Source organism: Ruditapes philippinarum, unplaced genomic scaffold (assembly GCF_026571515.1).
Source record: "Ruditapes philippinarum isolate M1 unplaced genomic scaffold, ASM2657151v2 ctg1194_1_1_1_1, whole genome shotgun sequence".
In the NCBI taxonomy this organism is placed as follows: domain Eukaryota; kingdom Metazoa; phylum Mollusca; class Bivalvia; order Venerida; family Veneridae; genus Ruditapes; species Ruditapes philippinarum.
The window spans coordinates 76,841-94,527 of NW_026866075.1; the positions used below are offsets into that span (position 1 = coordinate 76,841).

Genomic DNA, 17,687 nt, shown 5'->3' on the forward strand with positions numbered 1-17,687 from the left:
AGAATTGCTTTATGGCCAATATAGTATTCATTTTTCCATCAGCTTTTCTTTCAAAATGCTTGCTCATTTACATGGCACTTAGTTACATTGTACCTTTCTTGTATTTGTATTCCAGCTACAATAAGACTTTCTACAATGATGATAATGGAAAGCCTGGTTTTGTAACATTGTCATGTTTTTGTTTAGTTCATATGTTAGTATGCAACATTTTTAGCTAGACTATATAAAGTATATGGAAAGCTGTCCTACTCATCCCAGCATCAGTGTTCTTGTCCAGAGCTTTAATTAAAGTTTTTGTGCAGTGAAATATTTTTTAGCTCTACTTTTCGGGGGGGGGGGGGGGGGGGGGGGGGGAAGAAGGGCTATCCCTCAGTGTTGGCTTCAGGCTTGGCAAAACATTTTGCTGAGGGATGTTTATTTCTAAGGAGATCAGTTGAAATAAACATGTTTGTTCTATTAGTCTGTCAAAAGCTTCAATAGTGATAACTATTTATACAAATGCTGTTCATAAAATATTGCCGCTGATCAATATATTTTACATCTTGTTGGATTAGTAGAATGTAATTAAGTTTTGCTCCTAGAAAAGTGAATGTATTATTTCAGTTATTTGAATATGAAGAGAATCCTGGGAAAGTATCATTACCTGATGACAGTGATACAGATGATGATATCAGTGAATGTTTCCATGATGATACAACAGATGATGAAGATTATGATGATGCTAGAAGAGCAAGAAAAACATTAGAGTGGGATGATTCAACACTTTCTTACTGAAATGTCATACAATGAATCTTAAGTTTTTATTAAGATACCTTGTAATATATTTATTTCTGTTAAAAAGTCAATCTTTTAATAACATTTAATATTCCAAAAATATACATGTATTGTGAGCAGTGTTTCAAATAATGTTTGCTAAATTATACTTCATAATTTTATCTGAAAAAGAAAAATATTGTAACTATTACTCGAGTCATACAAGAGAGAAAACAAACATTATTTTTTATTTAAAAGTATTGTCATTGCTGTATCATGTAAAAGACATTGTGTCGTTTTTAAATCCTGATGAAGGTGTGAAGATTTAATATAATGTTTAAAACTTGGTTGTATATTTACACTATACTCTAATGAAAATATTACAGTGTGTCTCAAAATAAAAGATAGAGATGGTTATAGATCAGGGATGAACTGGTTCACCTTGTTTTGTTTTGTTTAACACATATCTTATATCATCTTGAATATTAATGTTAAGTGTGTTTTTATGCCACCTGCGATGCAGTGGCATATAGCGATTCACCTGTGTGTTTGTGTGTTCTATAGATTATGTAGTGAACTTAAAACATCTTCTTGTGAAAAACCACTTGTCCAATTTCAACCAGACTTGGCAGGATTGATCCTTGGCTTCCTAAGTTGTTCAAAGAATTTCATTCCATGCTGAAATCTGGTTGCCATGGCAACCAAAAGGAATTATAAGAATAAATTTAAAAAATCTTCTTGTAAAGACCCAAAAGGCCTAGAGCTTAGATATTTTGCATAAGGCATTGTCTGGTAGACCTCTACCAAGATTGTTCAAATTATTGCCCTGGGGTCAACATTGGCCCCGCCCCGGCGGTCATTGATTTTCACTATATGTACATATAGTAAAAACTTAAAATAACTTCTTGTCTGAAGGTAAAAGGCTTAGAGCTTTGATATTTGGTATATGATATCATCTATAGGTACTCTACCAAGTTACTACTCTAGCATCAAAATTAGCCCCACCCAGGGGATCATAGGTTTTCTGTTTATGTATATAGTAAAAACTTATAGTTAAAAAATCATCTTCTCGAAATTGACAAAGGCTAGAGGTTAGATATTTTGCATGAAACATGTGTAGTGAACCTCTACCAAGATTGTTCAAATTATAGCCCTGGGGTCAAAATTGGCCCTGCCTCAGGGGTCATTGATTTTCACTATGTACATGTACATATAGTAAAAAAATTTAAAAAATCTTATTGTCTGAAGGTACAAGGCTAAGAGCTTTGATATTTGGTATATGATATCATCTACACGTACTCTACCAAAGTTGTTCAAATTTTGCCTCTATTGTATAGTAAAACTTAAAAAAGTCATCTTCTCTAAATTGACAAAGGCTTGAGGGTAGATATTTTGCATGAAACATTGTGTAGTGAACCTCTAGCAAGATTCTTCAAATTATAGCTCTGGGGTCAAAATTGGCCCCGCCCAAGGGGTCATTGATTTTCAGTCACTATGTTAATGAGTAAAAAATTAAAAAATCTTATTGTCTGAAGGTACAAGGCTTAGAGCTTTGATGTTTGCTTTATAATATCATCCATAGGTCCTCTACCACAGTTGTCCAAATTTTGCCCCTGGTGTCAAAATTGGCTCTGCTCGGGGGCATTAATTTTCATAATATACATAGTAAAAACAGAAACTAAAACAAATGTTTTCTGAATTGGTAAAAGCTACAGCTTGGATATTTGACATGAAATGTTGTTTGGTGGACCTGTATGAAGATTGTTTGAATTAAACCCTTGGGTCAAAATTTTGCCTTGCCCAAGGGGACAGTGACCTACTTTCTTGTCTTTTGATGTACAGCCATGAAATTTGGACTATGTGCACAGTTTTAGTTGCAGAATTGAACTTTGATATCAGGTGACCTAGATTTTGATGATGTGACTCTACTCTGACCTTTTATATGAATGACAATAGATTTAACCACTAATCTGATTATAAGAATTAGATAGGTCAGTGATCTAAGCATTATGGCAATCTTCAATTGTGTAGAAACACAAAAAATTCTGTTCCTACATTACTATTTAGTGTTGTATTTATGCGGTGGCAGAGCATTTTTCACAAATGCAATCTTGTTTAATTCTACGTTGCTTTGTTTTGATAGGGGAAAAAATGAAAGCATATATACATATATATAAATATTGAAAACTTAAAGAAAGCATATAGTAAATGATAGCATTTTTTTCTTCAGAAGAGTGACCTACATGCTTTCCTCTACTACTTTAACGTGGCCTTCAGCTTTTCTAAAGGTTAAATGTTATTTTTAGAAAAATATAATTGTCAGATGGAAAATGAAATTTGCTGTCAATAAAATACTTTATCAATTAGGAAACCCCTCGATACCTCAAATCTAGTGGTCTGCTCTCTGAATGTAAATTACTAAAGCGGACGATTGTTTTCCGGTTCTTCTTTTTTTTTAGAAACAAATGTTACTGATATATTATAAAAAGCTCTCGGGGACACTGCTTTAATGAAGGCTAAACAGTGATATGATTCACTTTTCAGAGATTAAAATATTGATGTACTTTGATTTTAACGACACAGAATTGTTTTTTCAACTGAAAATAAAAGCTGAAGCAATTTTGAATTTATTTTGTGGGTTTTTAAGATAATAATAACTTCTCGTTAAAATTTACATTTATAGAGTAAACATCATTAATTAGCATTTTCAGCGCACATGAGCATTTTGTGCTCAGAGATGAACATTTCTGATGGCATGATGTCAGTCCTGTGTTATGGGTCAATATCCACAGTTTCTGTAAACAACACTGCTAAATAACATGGTAGATTTTAGTCAAGCATCACAGGAATAACCATTAAGATGCTAATTACATAAATTACTTCAATGATTCTAATCAGAAACTAAAGCTTAAATATTTGACCTGTGGCGTCATTTAGTATTTCTTTACAAAAGCTGTATAAATCTTGTCCCTTGGATAAAAAATGGTCCCATTCTGGGTATCACTTTAGTTATTAGGACTTAAATAGAAGTCTTCTTGACTGGTACTACAATGCCAAAAGCATAGGTATTTAGCATATAGCATTGCCTATTAAACTTTTAACAAAAGTTACAGGAATCATGCCCCTTGGGTAAAAAATGTTAAAACACATGAGTTTTAGCCAAAACAATTTCATTGTATCAAAATATTTATTAAAAAGATGTATAGTAAAACTGGTTATTTTGATATCCATTTGATGTTCTAATCACTTTATAAAGTTGATTGTTGATGATATGAATTTATCAGTCACATAGACTGGCAAAAATGATTTTATTATAATGAATTAATGTAACCCAGATTTCAAAATATGTCTTGATCAGATGGAACAGAAAATAACCATTATCAGTTATATATATATCTTGATGACGTCACAGGGTGAATTGGATTTTAAAAATTGATGAGTAAACTCCCAGTCATTTGTTTATAAGAAGTGATTTAAAGTTTATACACTTTCAGATTTTCAATTTATTTAACAAATGCACATATTTGTTTTGTATCATAGTTTGGTATTTGTTGTGCATGCACAATATTTTAAAATAAGATGCTTGAATTGACAAGAGAAAAACATTTAAGATCTACTTTGGCACTATTTTGTGTATTGCGTAGGTGTTTTGGCAGGTGGCATTTTCTAGTGGACCTGTATAAAAAAGATTTACAAATCATGCCACTTTAGTCGTAAACGATATTCTCAAATGTGACCGAGATTGAAGAATTATGAGCATTTCTTGCAGTAGATCTCAGGTGAACAATCTACTACTATCACTGTTTTCTTTTCATTATGTAATTTTCCTGTTTTTAAGCGGCTATTGTTTATCAGTTAGAGTGACATATATATATGTTGAAGACAAGTTCTCTTTGTTAAGATTATTGATACATCCTTCAAAGTGAATGGAGGAGTTTTATGTTCTTGTGTTATTAAAATGTAATATATACTTGATGTGTACAGGGAGTACAAGATTATATCACTTATTTTGATTATTTTGTTTTATAATGAGTGATAAGATCATGTACTGTCTGTAAGCTATACATGTTGTTGGTGCTTTCTGTTACTTTAGCACGTGTTTGTGTTGTGATCTGACTCATTCTCATTTACTGTTGCCATAATAATCATGATACACCCTGAAGGTGTCATATTTGTTACATATTTAGAGAAAAGTAAAACGGTTTTATTCATTTAATCTAAATGATTTTACTTGCACAATGGTAACTTTTATATGCTCTATTTGCATTTAATATGAATTGTTGTTTGTTTATTTACTAACCATTTACAGTAAAAAATCAGTGTCGGATATTTCATGTTTTATGAGTTCTCATACATTCCTGTATTTAAACATACATTTAGCATACATTTTTAGCTCACCTGAACACTACATGCTTAGAGGTTTTTGTATGGTAACATGTCTGTCATGCATGGTTAATTAAGAACCACAATTTATAAACATCATCTCTATAACTATGTGATAGATTTTGACCAAATTTCAAAGGAATGATCCTTAGCCCTTTACAAAAGTTGTAGAAATGGTTCAGATCTGATATGTAATGTCTAGAAGCACAAAATTAAATTGACCTCTGTAATGAAATTTTGAAAAATCTTCATTTAGTTCACATGGACTTGAATAGGAAATAATTCTTCTGGAGCAAAATGTGTCCCTGTTCATCAATTTTTTATTTATATCATAGAATGCATTGTGAAGCTTATATTCTATGAGTTGTGCTGAACAATATTAAGGCAAATTCATTTTTTTGTATGTACGAGAAATTTTAGATTTTTAAAGTAAAGTTTTAAATTAATATTTGTACACAATGTATATAATTGTAGCATAATAGGTTTAAGTTAATGCAATGATTAATATAAATACTTGTGAGCTTGTATTATTAATAAATTTGTTCCTTTTCCAGATTTTCCAGAATTTAAAAATTCAAACATTCCAGTTTTTCTAGAAAAAAGGTCAATGGTATAATATATATTACTGTTTTCACATTTCAAATTGTATAAAGATTTTAATATGTTAAATATGTTAGCTATTTTGCCCTTAGTATTGATTATATATCTGTTATTCCTTGAATATGTTTAAAATTGTTTTTTAGCTCAACCTGAGCACACAGTGAGTAGAGGGGTAGTGTGTTCATCATTTCTGGCTCTCCACAATTTCTTTAAAAAACATCACCTAAACCACAAGGTGGATTTTGACCAACTTCTCAGTAATGATCCCTAGGTTGCCATTTTCAAAAAGTTATGTAAATGGTTTGAGTCTGATGCATAAGTGGGTCACAAGACTAAAAAAATGAAATCTTTTTTTAACCAGGTTTTCAACGAAAACCTGGTTATTGTAGTGCCGAAGTCGGCGGGCGGGCAGGAGGGTGGGCGGGCAGGCGTCAACTTTTGGTTTCCGCTCAATAACTATAGTTTGCTTTGGCCTATTGACACCAAACTTGGTGTGTAGGTAGCTTATAACAAGAGGCAGCTTGGGTTTGCTACCCAGGTGTCTGTGATCAAGGTCAAGGTCACTGTTACTAAAAATAGAAATTCAGTTTCCGCTCAATAACTCGAGTTTGCTTTGGCCTATTGACACTAAACTTCACCAAACTTGGTGTATGGAAAGCTTATATTAAGAGGCAGCTTGGGATTGCTACCCAGGTGTCTATGATCAAGGTCAAGGTCACTGTAACTAAAAATAGAAATTCAGTTTCCGCTCAATAACTTGAGTTTGCTTTGGCTTATTGAAACCAAACTTGGTGTATGGATAGCTTATATCAAGAGGCAGCTTGGGATTGCTACCCAGATGTCTGTGATCAAGGTCAAGGTCACTGTTACTAAAAATAGAAATTCAGTTTCCGCTCAATAACTTGAGTTTGCTTTGACCTTTTGACACCAAACTTGCTGAGTGGCAGCTTTGGATTGCCACTTAGATATCTGGGAGCAAGTTCAAGGTCATGTTTTTACCATAGAATTTTCAGCTTCTACTTCAGTGCACTTTGACCTATTGATTGCTGTCACATCAAAACTTGGTCGTTGAAAACCTGGTTTTCATCGCAATGTGGCGTTTCTTGTTGTTAAACTACAATGCTTAGATTTTTGAATATTTTTGCATGTATTATCACCATGTGGTTCTCCATAAAGTAATACAAAATCTTGCCCCTGGGGTAAAATTGGCACAGTTCCAACGTCAAGTTACACATTTTTTTTTTTACTTGATATAGACTTACATGTATAATTGAAAATATATATAAGTCAGTCTTGTGTTTAGCGATAATGATTTGACCTGAAGAATTGCCTAATGGACAAAGGTTTATAAATCAAGCCCCAGGCCCCGTCTTCACTAAGAAAAGATCAGGATCAGGATCAAGTGATCCTGACTTAATTTTCAAAACTGATTTTTTGGGGTTATTGCTTAGTTTATGTAGACTGAAATAGAAACATATAAATCTTCTTGTGAAAATACTTTAGATACTTGTCATGTAGCTTTTCCAAGCAGATGCCTACAAATATTTTATGTAGGTATACAGCTGGGGTTATAAATGACACACAAAACTTGACTTCTGTATTGAAGAGTTTTGACCTTTTCTAATAATGTGTGTCTCAGGTGAGCAATACAGATACATCATGGCATTCTTGTTATTTTTGCCTTTTATTTTTATCATAGCTTGTCATTTTCTCTTTTTAAGTATGTGTATGTTTGAATATATATTTATTCTCACTTGAAGAAAAGTTCACACTGACCTTTTAGTCTGATATCCACATAGATCACTTTCGCATATTTATACAGTTTGATCTTTGCATGCTTGTATTTTTTATTCCTCTGCCATAATAATGTCAAGGGGGCATATAGTATTACCCCTGTACATCCGCAGGTGGGTGTGGTTGAAAACATTGTCAAGCCCATAACTCTGTCATGCATTAAGGGTTTTTTGATAGAACTAAGCACAAATGAGAAGCATGATAAGATGGTTTGTCATGCTCATGGCTCAGAGGTCAAGGTCACACTGAAAGGTTAAAGGTCAGCAATTAGAAAATCTTGTCCACCCATTAACTCTTATCATGCATAAAGGGATTTTGAAATTACTTGGCAGAAATGTGAAGCATGATGAAATGGTGTGTCATGTGCAAGACTTAGACCCTATGCTCCAAGGTCAATGTCACATATAGAGGTCAAAAGTTAGCAGTTAGAAAATCTTGTCCTATTCATAACTCTGGGATTTTACATATGCAGGCTTCATAACCTCTGATCCCCTTTCAAAATTCCTTTTTATTCAGTTTTGCCCATTGTTTTATTGTTTAGGGTCACACAAAGTTTTTATTTGGAGACGATATGCGCCTTTCCATGGAATGGAACTATGTGAAAGTAAGTTGGAAAAGTGTTTATATTAGGATAATGAGTCCTTGATATCCTATTACTTCTGATGGACAATGCCACACTTTTACAATAAAAATAATTGTTACATATGTTAAAATCTGTTAAACCTTTATTTTTCAAGTTTTATGCCATAGTGAAGACTAAACTGAGAAATTAACATTAAGGCCTTGCGAATATTAAATGAAACAAACTATTTTTATCAACAGTCATGAGTCTGTCCTCTTATTTTAAAGGTCTTTTATTGCAAAAAAAAATGTATTCAGTTTCGCCCATCACTTTATCATTTAGAGCACTCGCATTCTTTTACTTGGTGACCATATGCCGCTATTTTTAGAAATCTGTTTGAGTGAAAATTCTGCCCTGGATTTCCATTTCAGGGTGATTTTTTTTCTGACTCTGGTAAACATTTCATGGAATCCACCCTGAAAACACTATATATAATTGTATACTAGGATATCTAAAAATAGATTTCTGTCTTCTCTGTAGTCAACTGAATAGCCTAAAAATCTGGCTGGGAATAAATTTCTTATCCTATGTCAAATCAGGGTGTAGTAAGGGTATTATCATATTATCATACCAGAGGGAGAGGGGAAGTGAGAGCATGGGATAAGTAATGCAGGGGTGACTGGTTTGATCCTCATGTGAGGTGTTAACTTCATGCGACAGTTGATCTCCAACATTGAATCTAATGTTCAGATGTCTCTCACAAATGATTCAAAAATCTTTAGGGATCAGAAGTCAGTCAATTACTGAGAAATTGGAGATTATCCAGGAAAGGTTGAAATATAGATACATGACCTTCAAGTTTCTTCTAGCAAAAGAAGTTGTTATTGATTCTGTCTAAGTTACACACCTTTGTAAACACCTTTCCATAACTGAATGTGTAAACAGTCTAGCGACAAGAATCAGTACCAGGGGTATGTGTATTTACAAAACATACATGGTTACTCAAATTTTCATATGTAAACTTACTGTTTTGTAACATTTATTCTTGTGATCTATTAAGGGCCATTATGGCAATTTTGTATCATGTATGATGTTGTTTTTGTTGTTGATAAAAAATCTTTACAAAATATTTGCAGTCTTATTTCTTTTTTATAAAAAAAAAAACAGCTTGAAAAGTATATCAGGGAAACAGGTAAATTTGTTTAGTTTGTAAAAGCTCATCATGCCGGGGAAAGTCAGTCATTTTTTATTTATTTATTGCAGTAGCTATAGGGAATTATTTAACATAGCCCTTACATATTGTTGTTAAATAATCAATTACAAAAAGAACTGAAAATGATAATGGTAATTATTTAATCTTCATGTTTATTACTCTGGAAAAAAATCAGTATACTAGATTCAACAATATTATCTACTTTAATTGTTTTATGTTTAAAAGAAGTTTGCTACATTTATTAGCTTGTAGTTTACCTTTCATTCTATTTTATCCTTATCAGTGCATGCTTTTCTTTTGATTTTTATACTAAACTTAAAACAGCTTTGAATGTAATAGGGATAGTTTCTGTTTAGTTATTTGCCATTTTTCACAGGATTCCATTCATGGTTCATGTTTGTTGAATAATAAGAAATCTGAAAACATTTAAACATATACGTTACTAACTTACTGAGGTAACAAAGATAGTATGAAAAATATAAAACAATATAAATATCATATCATATATAGAAAGTCAATTTATCTTTACTTCTTGATGGTACTTTTATTGTTTTAGTTTAATATTCTCTCTGTCAATAAAACATTCAGTCAGTATAAATATTAGTTGTCTTTATATAAAACTTAAAGAGTAGAAACCAAATTCAAACATTAAGAATTGTCAATAGTATGGAGATGCAGGTAAAAATCTTTAAAGCTACAGTTTATAAATATGTAAAAATATTTTGCCGTCAGCCTAAAAACCAAGCAATCTGCACTTTTATCGACCCTTTTAAAAGTATTGCTGAAATTCTAATCGAATACTTTCCAGAAATTATGTTTTATAAGGAAAACCCCACGGTAACACTAAAGTAACATTGTGGCGCCGTTATATGTCGCAACGCCGCTAAATGTCGCACCATTGCCGCTAAGTGTCGCAACCGCCGCTAAATGTCGCAAAATCATTTGCCGTAAAATGTCGCAATGTTAGCGTTAAATGTCGCACGGATTTCCCCTACCGTTAAATGTCGCAACACTATCGTTAAATGTCGCAAGACGTTGAACTATTATGTTATATCAATTTTGCGTTCGATTTTTACCTGATCTTATACAAGTACATATTGATAAATTAATTATACAATTGTCTACCATTTGTATGAAACTGCAAAATTTACATTGTTATGTAAATAGTTTTGTACAAACATGTCTGTAAAATTAGCAAAAGAGACAGCCTAACGGCCAGTCTGAGTTTGCAGAATGATGGCCTAGTAGGCTGAGGAGGCAAATCGTCTCGCAGCCGGAAGAGGAAGCCTAAATTGCTGACGACATGGGCCTTAGGAGTTTGCCTAACGCCCTAGAAGTCGGCAGCCCTGCATCCTAAGAGACAACCTGGTATGTGTTAGATAGAATCTGGTACAGAAGTCAACGTAGATAAACAAAATCAGTTTTGAAAGCATAAAACATGTTATTTGCACAAACAGTTTATATGCTTTTATTATATTTGCGTGTTTTTATTTCCATTTTAACGCCAGAGTGGCAGTGCTCATTCATATTGTTTCTTCAATAAATATAAAAATGTTTACTTTACGCATCTGTTCCATATTTTATTTTGAACAATAAAGTTCTCTTAAAATAAATACTCTATAGTGCCTATGTTTTGTATTTATGGTCATTTGAATTTTACTATGATGTTCTCGACATGCGCGTTAGAACACGATAAGAAATCAAAAAGTTCTAATCAAACTCGTGACAAAAAAACTACGAGCATAAAAGTGGTTACAGATATAATTAATATCGTCGTTACACATGTATAATGTATGTCTTGTGTTGTTGTTTTTTCGAAAAATGTCAGATTAAGTTTCATTGAAATCGTAACAGATTAAGATTTTCATTACAGCAAAAGCAATCATGTGACAATAAAATATGAAAAAGCCTAGATTCCCTGGCCAATACGGCTAGCTGTATTCAACCAAATAGCAAGGCCAATATGAACATAATTAATTATTGGTATTCTTATAGAGAATCTATCATAGTATAAAGCGGCGTGACGAGTGAAATATTAATATAATGTCCAAGCGTAAATAGTGTTTGACAAATGGTAAAATGTACTTAATGTTCTGTACGTTTTCTAATTTTGACATCTGCTCACTCAGCTGCCGGCATATAATATGATAATATCTGCTAATCGTGAAATTCGCTCATATCTAACACCCGACCGCAGATCGGCAAACCTGTGAGGAATACTAAATGATCAAAGAGTACTACACGAATGCTAAGTGCAAGATCTCAAAATGGCCCAAAACACTTCCCATTTCGAATAAGACCAAACTTGTTTGTCGATTTTCGTGTTGACCGTGCATTTCATACTGTGCATTTTTAGCTCACCTGTCACAAAGTGACAGGGTGAGCTTTTGTGATCGCTTTTCGTCCGGCGTCCGTCCGTCGTCCGTCCGTCCGTAAACTTTTGCTTTAAATGACATCTCCTCATAAACCACTGAGCCAATTTCATCCAAACATCACAGGAATGTTCCTTTGGTGGTCACCTTTAAAAATTGTCCAAAGAATTTAATTCCATGTAGAACTCTGGTTGCCATGGCAACCAAAAGAAAAAACTTTAAATATCTTCTTTTAAAAAACCATAAGAGCTAGAGCTTAGATATTTGGCATGAAACATCTTCTAGTGAGTGTCTACCAAGTTTGTTCAAATAAAAGCCCTGGGGTCAAAATTGGCCCCGCCCCAGGGGGTCATTGATTTTCCCTATATGCATATAGTAGAAACTTAAAAAATCTTCTTCTAAAGAACCCAAAGAGCTAGAGCTTAGATATTTGGCATGAAACATCTTCTAGTGAGTGTCTACCAAGTTTGTTCAAATAAAAGCCCTGGGGTCAAAATTGGCCCCGCCCGGGGGGGTCATTGATTTGCCCTATATGCATATAGTAAAAACTTAAAAAATCTTCTTCTAAAGAACCCAAAGAGCTAGAGCTAAGATATTTAGCATGAAACATGTTCTAATGGGTGTCTTCCAAATTTGTTCAAATAAAAGCCCTGGGGTCAAAATTGGCCCCGCCCCTGTGGGTCATTGATTTTCCCTATATGCATATAGTAAAAACTTAAAAAATCTTCTTTTAAAGAACCGTAAGAGCTAGAGCTTAGATATTTGGCATGAAACATCTTCTAGTGAATGTCTACCAAGTTTGTTCAAATAAAAGCACTGGGGTCAAAATTGGCCCCGCCCCAGGGGGTCATTGATTTTCCCTATATGCCTATAGTAAAAACTTTAAAAATCTTCTATTAAAGAACCTAAAGAGCAAGAGTTAAGATATTTATTATGAAACATGTTCTAATGGATGTCTACCAAGTTTGTTCAAATTAAAGCCCTGGGGTCAAAATTGGCCCCGCCCCGGGGGTCATTGATTTTCCCTATATGTGTATAGTAAAAACTTAAAAAATCTTCTTTTAAAGAACCATAACAGCTAGAGCTTAGATATTTGGCATGAAACATCTTCTAGTGAATGTCTACCAAGTTTGTTCAAATAAAAGCCCTGGGGTCAAAATTGGCCCCGCCCGGGGGGGTCATTGATTTGCCCTATATGCATATAGTAAAAACTTAAAAAATCTTCTTCTAAAGAACCCAAAGAGCTAGAGCTAAGATATTTAGCATGAAACATGTTCTAATGGGTGTCTACCAAATTTGTTCAAATAAAAGCCCTGGGGTCAAAATTGGCCCCGCCCCTGTGGGTCATTGATTTTCCCTATATGCATATAGTAAAAACTTAAAAAATCTTCTTTTAAAGAACCGTAAGAGCTAGAGCTTAGATATTTGGCATGAAACATCTTCTAGTGAATGTCTACCAAGTTTGTTCAAATAAAAGCACTGGGGTCAAAATTGGCCCCGCCCCAGGGGGTCATTGATTTTCCCTATATGCATATAGTAAAAACTTAAAAATCTTCTTTTAAAGAACCCAAAGAGCTAGAGCTAAGATACTAAGCATGAAACATCTTCTAGTGAGTGTCTACCAAGTTTGTTCAAATTAAAGCCCTGGGGTCAAAATTGGCCCCGCCCCGGGGGTCATTGATTTTCCCTATATGTGTATAGTAAAAACTTAAAAAATCTTCTTTTAAAGAACCATAACAGCTAGAGCTTAGATATTTGGCATGAAACATCTTCTAGTGAATGTCTACCAAGTTTGTTCAAATAAAAGCCCTGGGGTCAAAATTGGCCCCGCCCCAGGGGGTCATTGATTTTCCCTATATGCATATAGTAAAAACTTAAAAAATTTCTTTTAAAGAACTCAAAGAGCTAGAGCTAAGATATTTAGCATGAAACATGTTCTAATGGGTGTCTACCAAGTATGTTCAAATAAAAGCCCTGGGGTCAAAACTGGCCCCGCTCGGGGGGGGGGGGGTCATTGATTTTCCTTATATGTGTATAGCAAAAACTTAAAAATCTTCTTTGGAAAAACCCAAATAGCTAGAGTTTAGATATTAAGCATGAAACATCTTTAAGTAAATATCTACAAAGTTTGTTAAAATAAACGCCCGGGGGTCAAAACTGGCCCTGCCCCAGGGGTGTCATTGTTTTTAACTATATGTGTATAGTAAAAACTTTAAAAATCTTCTTTTAAAAAAGCCAATGAGCTAGAACTTAGATTTTTAGCATGAAACATCTTCTTATGGGTGTCTACCAAGTCTGTTCAAATAAACAAATAAAAGCCCTTGGGTAAAAATTGGCCCGGGGGTGGGGGGGCCTATATACAGGTGAGCGACCTCAGGGCCATCATGGCCCTCTTGTTTCACGTATTTGCCGTTTCTGTTAAAATGAAATTTTTGCCTTGATATACAATCAATATTTCAAGTTTGAAGTGAATATTTGTGATGGTTTTGGGAAAAAAATATAAAAAGGGAGATAATTAAGCAAAAATGCCTTTCAAGATCTTTCCTTTAGAAATACATTTTACTTTTATATGAAATAAGTATTTAATGTTTAAAGTGAATATGTTTGAACTTTTTTGAGCAATTAGCCGTAACCAAAAGGTTAATCAAGGCGAAAACATAATCGAAAACTTAACCAAAAAGGTTAACCAACGCCGAAAAGAATGAAAAAAATCATTTCTCAAAATCGTTCAATCGGGAGGAAATAAAGTTAGCAGTCATTTGGTCACGGAGGCCCCTCATACCTTTTGATATAATGCAAATATTGTGTTAAATCTGGAGATGACATATCAGTTATAGAGGAAAAACTACAATATAGCCTTAATATGATTATTAAGTGGTGTAAAATAAATAATATGCTTTTACACCCTAAAAAAATCTAAAAGTATGCTGGTAGGTAGTAGACAAAAGCTAAAGATTGCAAAAGCATTAAATTTGAAAATTAACGACTCAACTCTTGACAATGTAGAATCACAAAAACTGCTTGGTATTTATGTTGAAAATACACTCAATTGGCATTGTCAGGTAAATGATGTGTGTAAAAAATTGAACTCTAAAGTTAATTTATTTAGGCGTATAAAGTACTTTTTAAATGAGGAATCTCGTATGCTTTTTTATAATGCATACCTTCTTCCTATTTTTGATTATTGTTGTAATATATGGGGAAAAGAAAACAAAAAATATATATGCCAAATATACAAAATACAAACACGAATTTGCAAAATTATTCTAGACCTTCCAACGAGAAACCAATCAGAAAATTTATACAAAAGATTAAAAATATTGCCTTTCAAGAAAAGATGTATTTTTCACACCGGTGTCCAAGTATATAAAGCACTGAATAATATGTCCCCTCAAAAAAATAGGGGCCTCCGTGGCCGAGTGGTTAAAGTCGCTGACTTGAGATCACAGGTCCCTCACCACTGTGGGTTCGATCCTCACTCGGGTCGAAATCTTTCATGTGAGGAAGCCATCCAGCTGGCTTACGGAAGGTCGGTGGTTCTACCCAGGTGCCCGCTCGTGCCTGAAATAATGCCCGGAGGGGCACCTGGGGTCTTCCTCCACCAATAAAGCTGGAAAAAAAAAATCGACGAAAAATCTCGGCGGGACGCTCTAGGATGACCCGACTTGAGTGAACGGTCGCCCATATGGGCTTCCGGCGGCGACCTTAAATAAACGCATTAAAAAAAAAAAAAAAAAAGAAAAAAAAAGAAAAAAAAGTCCCCTCAATATATCCGAGACTTACTTACCATATCTAATAATCAAAAGTATAATCTAAGAATAATATCTCACGGAAATTTAATTTCGTCTTACAAGCCACGTACTAATTATTTTAATGACACATTCCAATTTAATGCCATGGTTATTTGGAATTCCATACCACTGACTATAAAAAGAAAAACAAAATTGTTAATATTTAAGAATAGTTTCAAGAAATACTTATTTAATCAACTTTAGCACGGTCCGTATGTATTATATATACAAGATACGCTCTTTATATTCATACATGTGTTTTTTATTATTATGTTTTCTAATAAAGGGTGTCTGTCTTAGTTTCAAGTTTTTTGACTGTTAATTTTGTAAGTTAATTTTACTTTTTAAATTGCAGATTAAAATGATGCACTGATGAAAGTATTATGTTTAATGATAAATAAAATGAATTGTATGAATGTTCAGTATATGTGTTAATATATGTTAAAATTGTGATAACCATTTAATCATTTCTTTTACATGTTATATTTTCTTTGATTGATATGTGTTCTTTTGTGTGTGTGTTTTTGTTTTTATTTTTTTATTTTAGAAGGCCGCATTGTAAATAAGATGTTGCAGTCTGTATATGTCTTAATGTGTTACCTTCGGTAAATAAAGTTATTATTATTATTATTATTATTATTATTATTATTATTATTATTATTATTAAACAATAGCTGAAAGTAATGACATATGAAATACAAATATCTTATTTGACATTCAAGTATAATCTTTCATAAGCATCAGCTAAATTGTTATGTCATTCGTTTACTGTATAAATTTTGTTTAGTCTTTGGGCCCCGGATCAGCGGGTTTGAGTGCTATATTTTCCTTGAATACTTTAGTTGTTCAGATGTGTGTTGAGGAACATCAGTCATTGATAAAATAGAGAAAAAAAGAACCCCTAAAGAAAGTCCAAAACGGCAAAATTGAAAATGTTGCAGGTTCCGTTTGATAAAGCCCAAATTAACACTGTCCCGGTACTGGCCGGCCACGGTATCGCGTACTGTGTCTTAAGCCGGTGAACCGGGGTGTTCCGTGGTGTTTTTCTGAGAAATCAAATTGCGTTTACACACCCCGACAGAGCCCAGGTGTATTCCATGTTCAGAGCCAGATATAGCACCGGATATATAGGATAAGCGCCGATGCTAAATCGGTGTATTCCTGCTTGATTCCGGTGGAGACCCGACTTGACACGGTTTCATCACGGTCAATCCCGACCATCGCCGATTTTGCCACGGTAACGCTACTTTTAATGCCTGTACTGTCCCGGTGACACGTTAATGCACCGATGCTGCCGGTTCAAGTTTATGAGAATAAAACTGCCTGACCACGTTGACATCAGTCATTTGGTAAAAACTCAGCAGAGATGCCATCCAAAGGAAAGGGGATGAAAGTTAGAAATCAAAGCACAGAAGGCGCTGAATTTGTTTGGGTCTCAGAATGTAAGAAAGGTGCAGGTTGTGAGATTATATGTTTAGTGCCACCAATGCTTTCCAGCGTTTTAATTGTAGTAAATTGGCTATAAGACTAATTGCAACACTGATATTCAATCCAATGTTTATTTGACTTTAACAATTTAAAAAAATGAGTTACCTTTACTGGGATTTGAACTCCAGACCTCTCGCTTCCTAAGCGAGCCCGAAAACCCTTCAGCCACGGTTAAATTTATATGTGAACGGCCTGAAGAAAACCATATTATTCTAATTAGGGCTTGTAACGACTTTTAACTGTTGTTTAACACAGATGTAAATAATCCTGAAGCTTACTATAAGCATGTATATTTATAAAGAATCAAAGGGCTTCAAGTTCTTTGGTATTTTCTGATCTTTGCAATCTAAATCGTACTGTATATCTGTATGCATTTTCCTGTATAAGTTTATTTTTATGTATTATAATTCATTTTGTAAGGCACATACGGAATTCTGCATAACTAGAGTTGCATCAAAAAATCATTTATGTACTTTTTTTACGACAGCCACACTTTATCCTTGTAAATCATGGCTACTTCCTTAACAAAAACAATTAAAAAAAGAATTTATCAAAAAAAAAAATTTCCTCGACTGGGATTCGAACTCGAGACCTCTCACTCACTAAGCGAGCGCGTTACCACTGTACCACGGAGAAGTTATACACAGAATGTCTGAATAATATCAAGTCATTCTAAATTTAGAACTTCCATTGCATTCAGGTTTGTAATCCTTATTAATTTCGAGGTATTT

General features: G+C 33.7%; 1 protein-coding gene across 1 annotated transcript in view; it reads left to right on the forward strand.

Moving 5' to 3' along the window:
- Window positions 1–9,903, forward strand: part of LOC132731201 (calsyntenin-1-like) — a 70,681-nt gene extending 60,778 nt beyond the window's left edge. The window contains exon 18 of the mRNA XM_060717335.1: window positions 604–9,903. Coding sequence (XP_060573318.1) covers window positions 604–774 — 171 coding nt within the window. The 3' untranslated portion in view covers window positions 775–9,903. The remainder of the gene's footprint in view (window positions 1–603) is intronic.
- The last annotated feature ends 7,784 nt before the right edge of the window (window positions 9,904–17,687 follow it).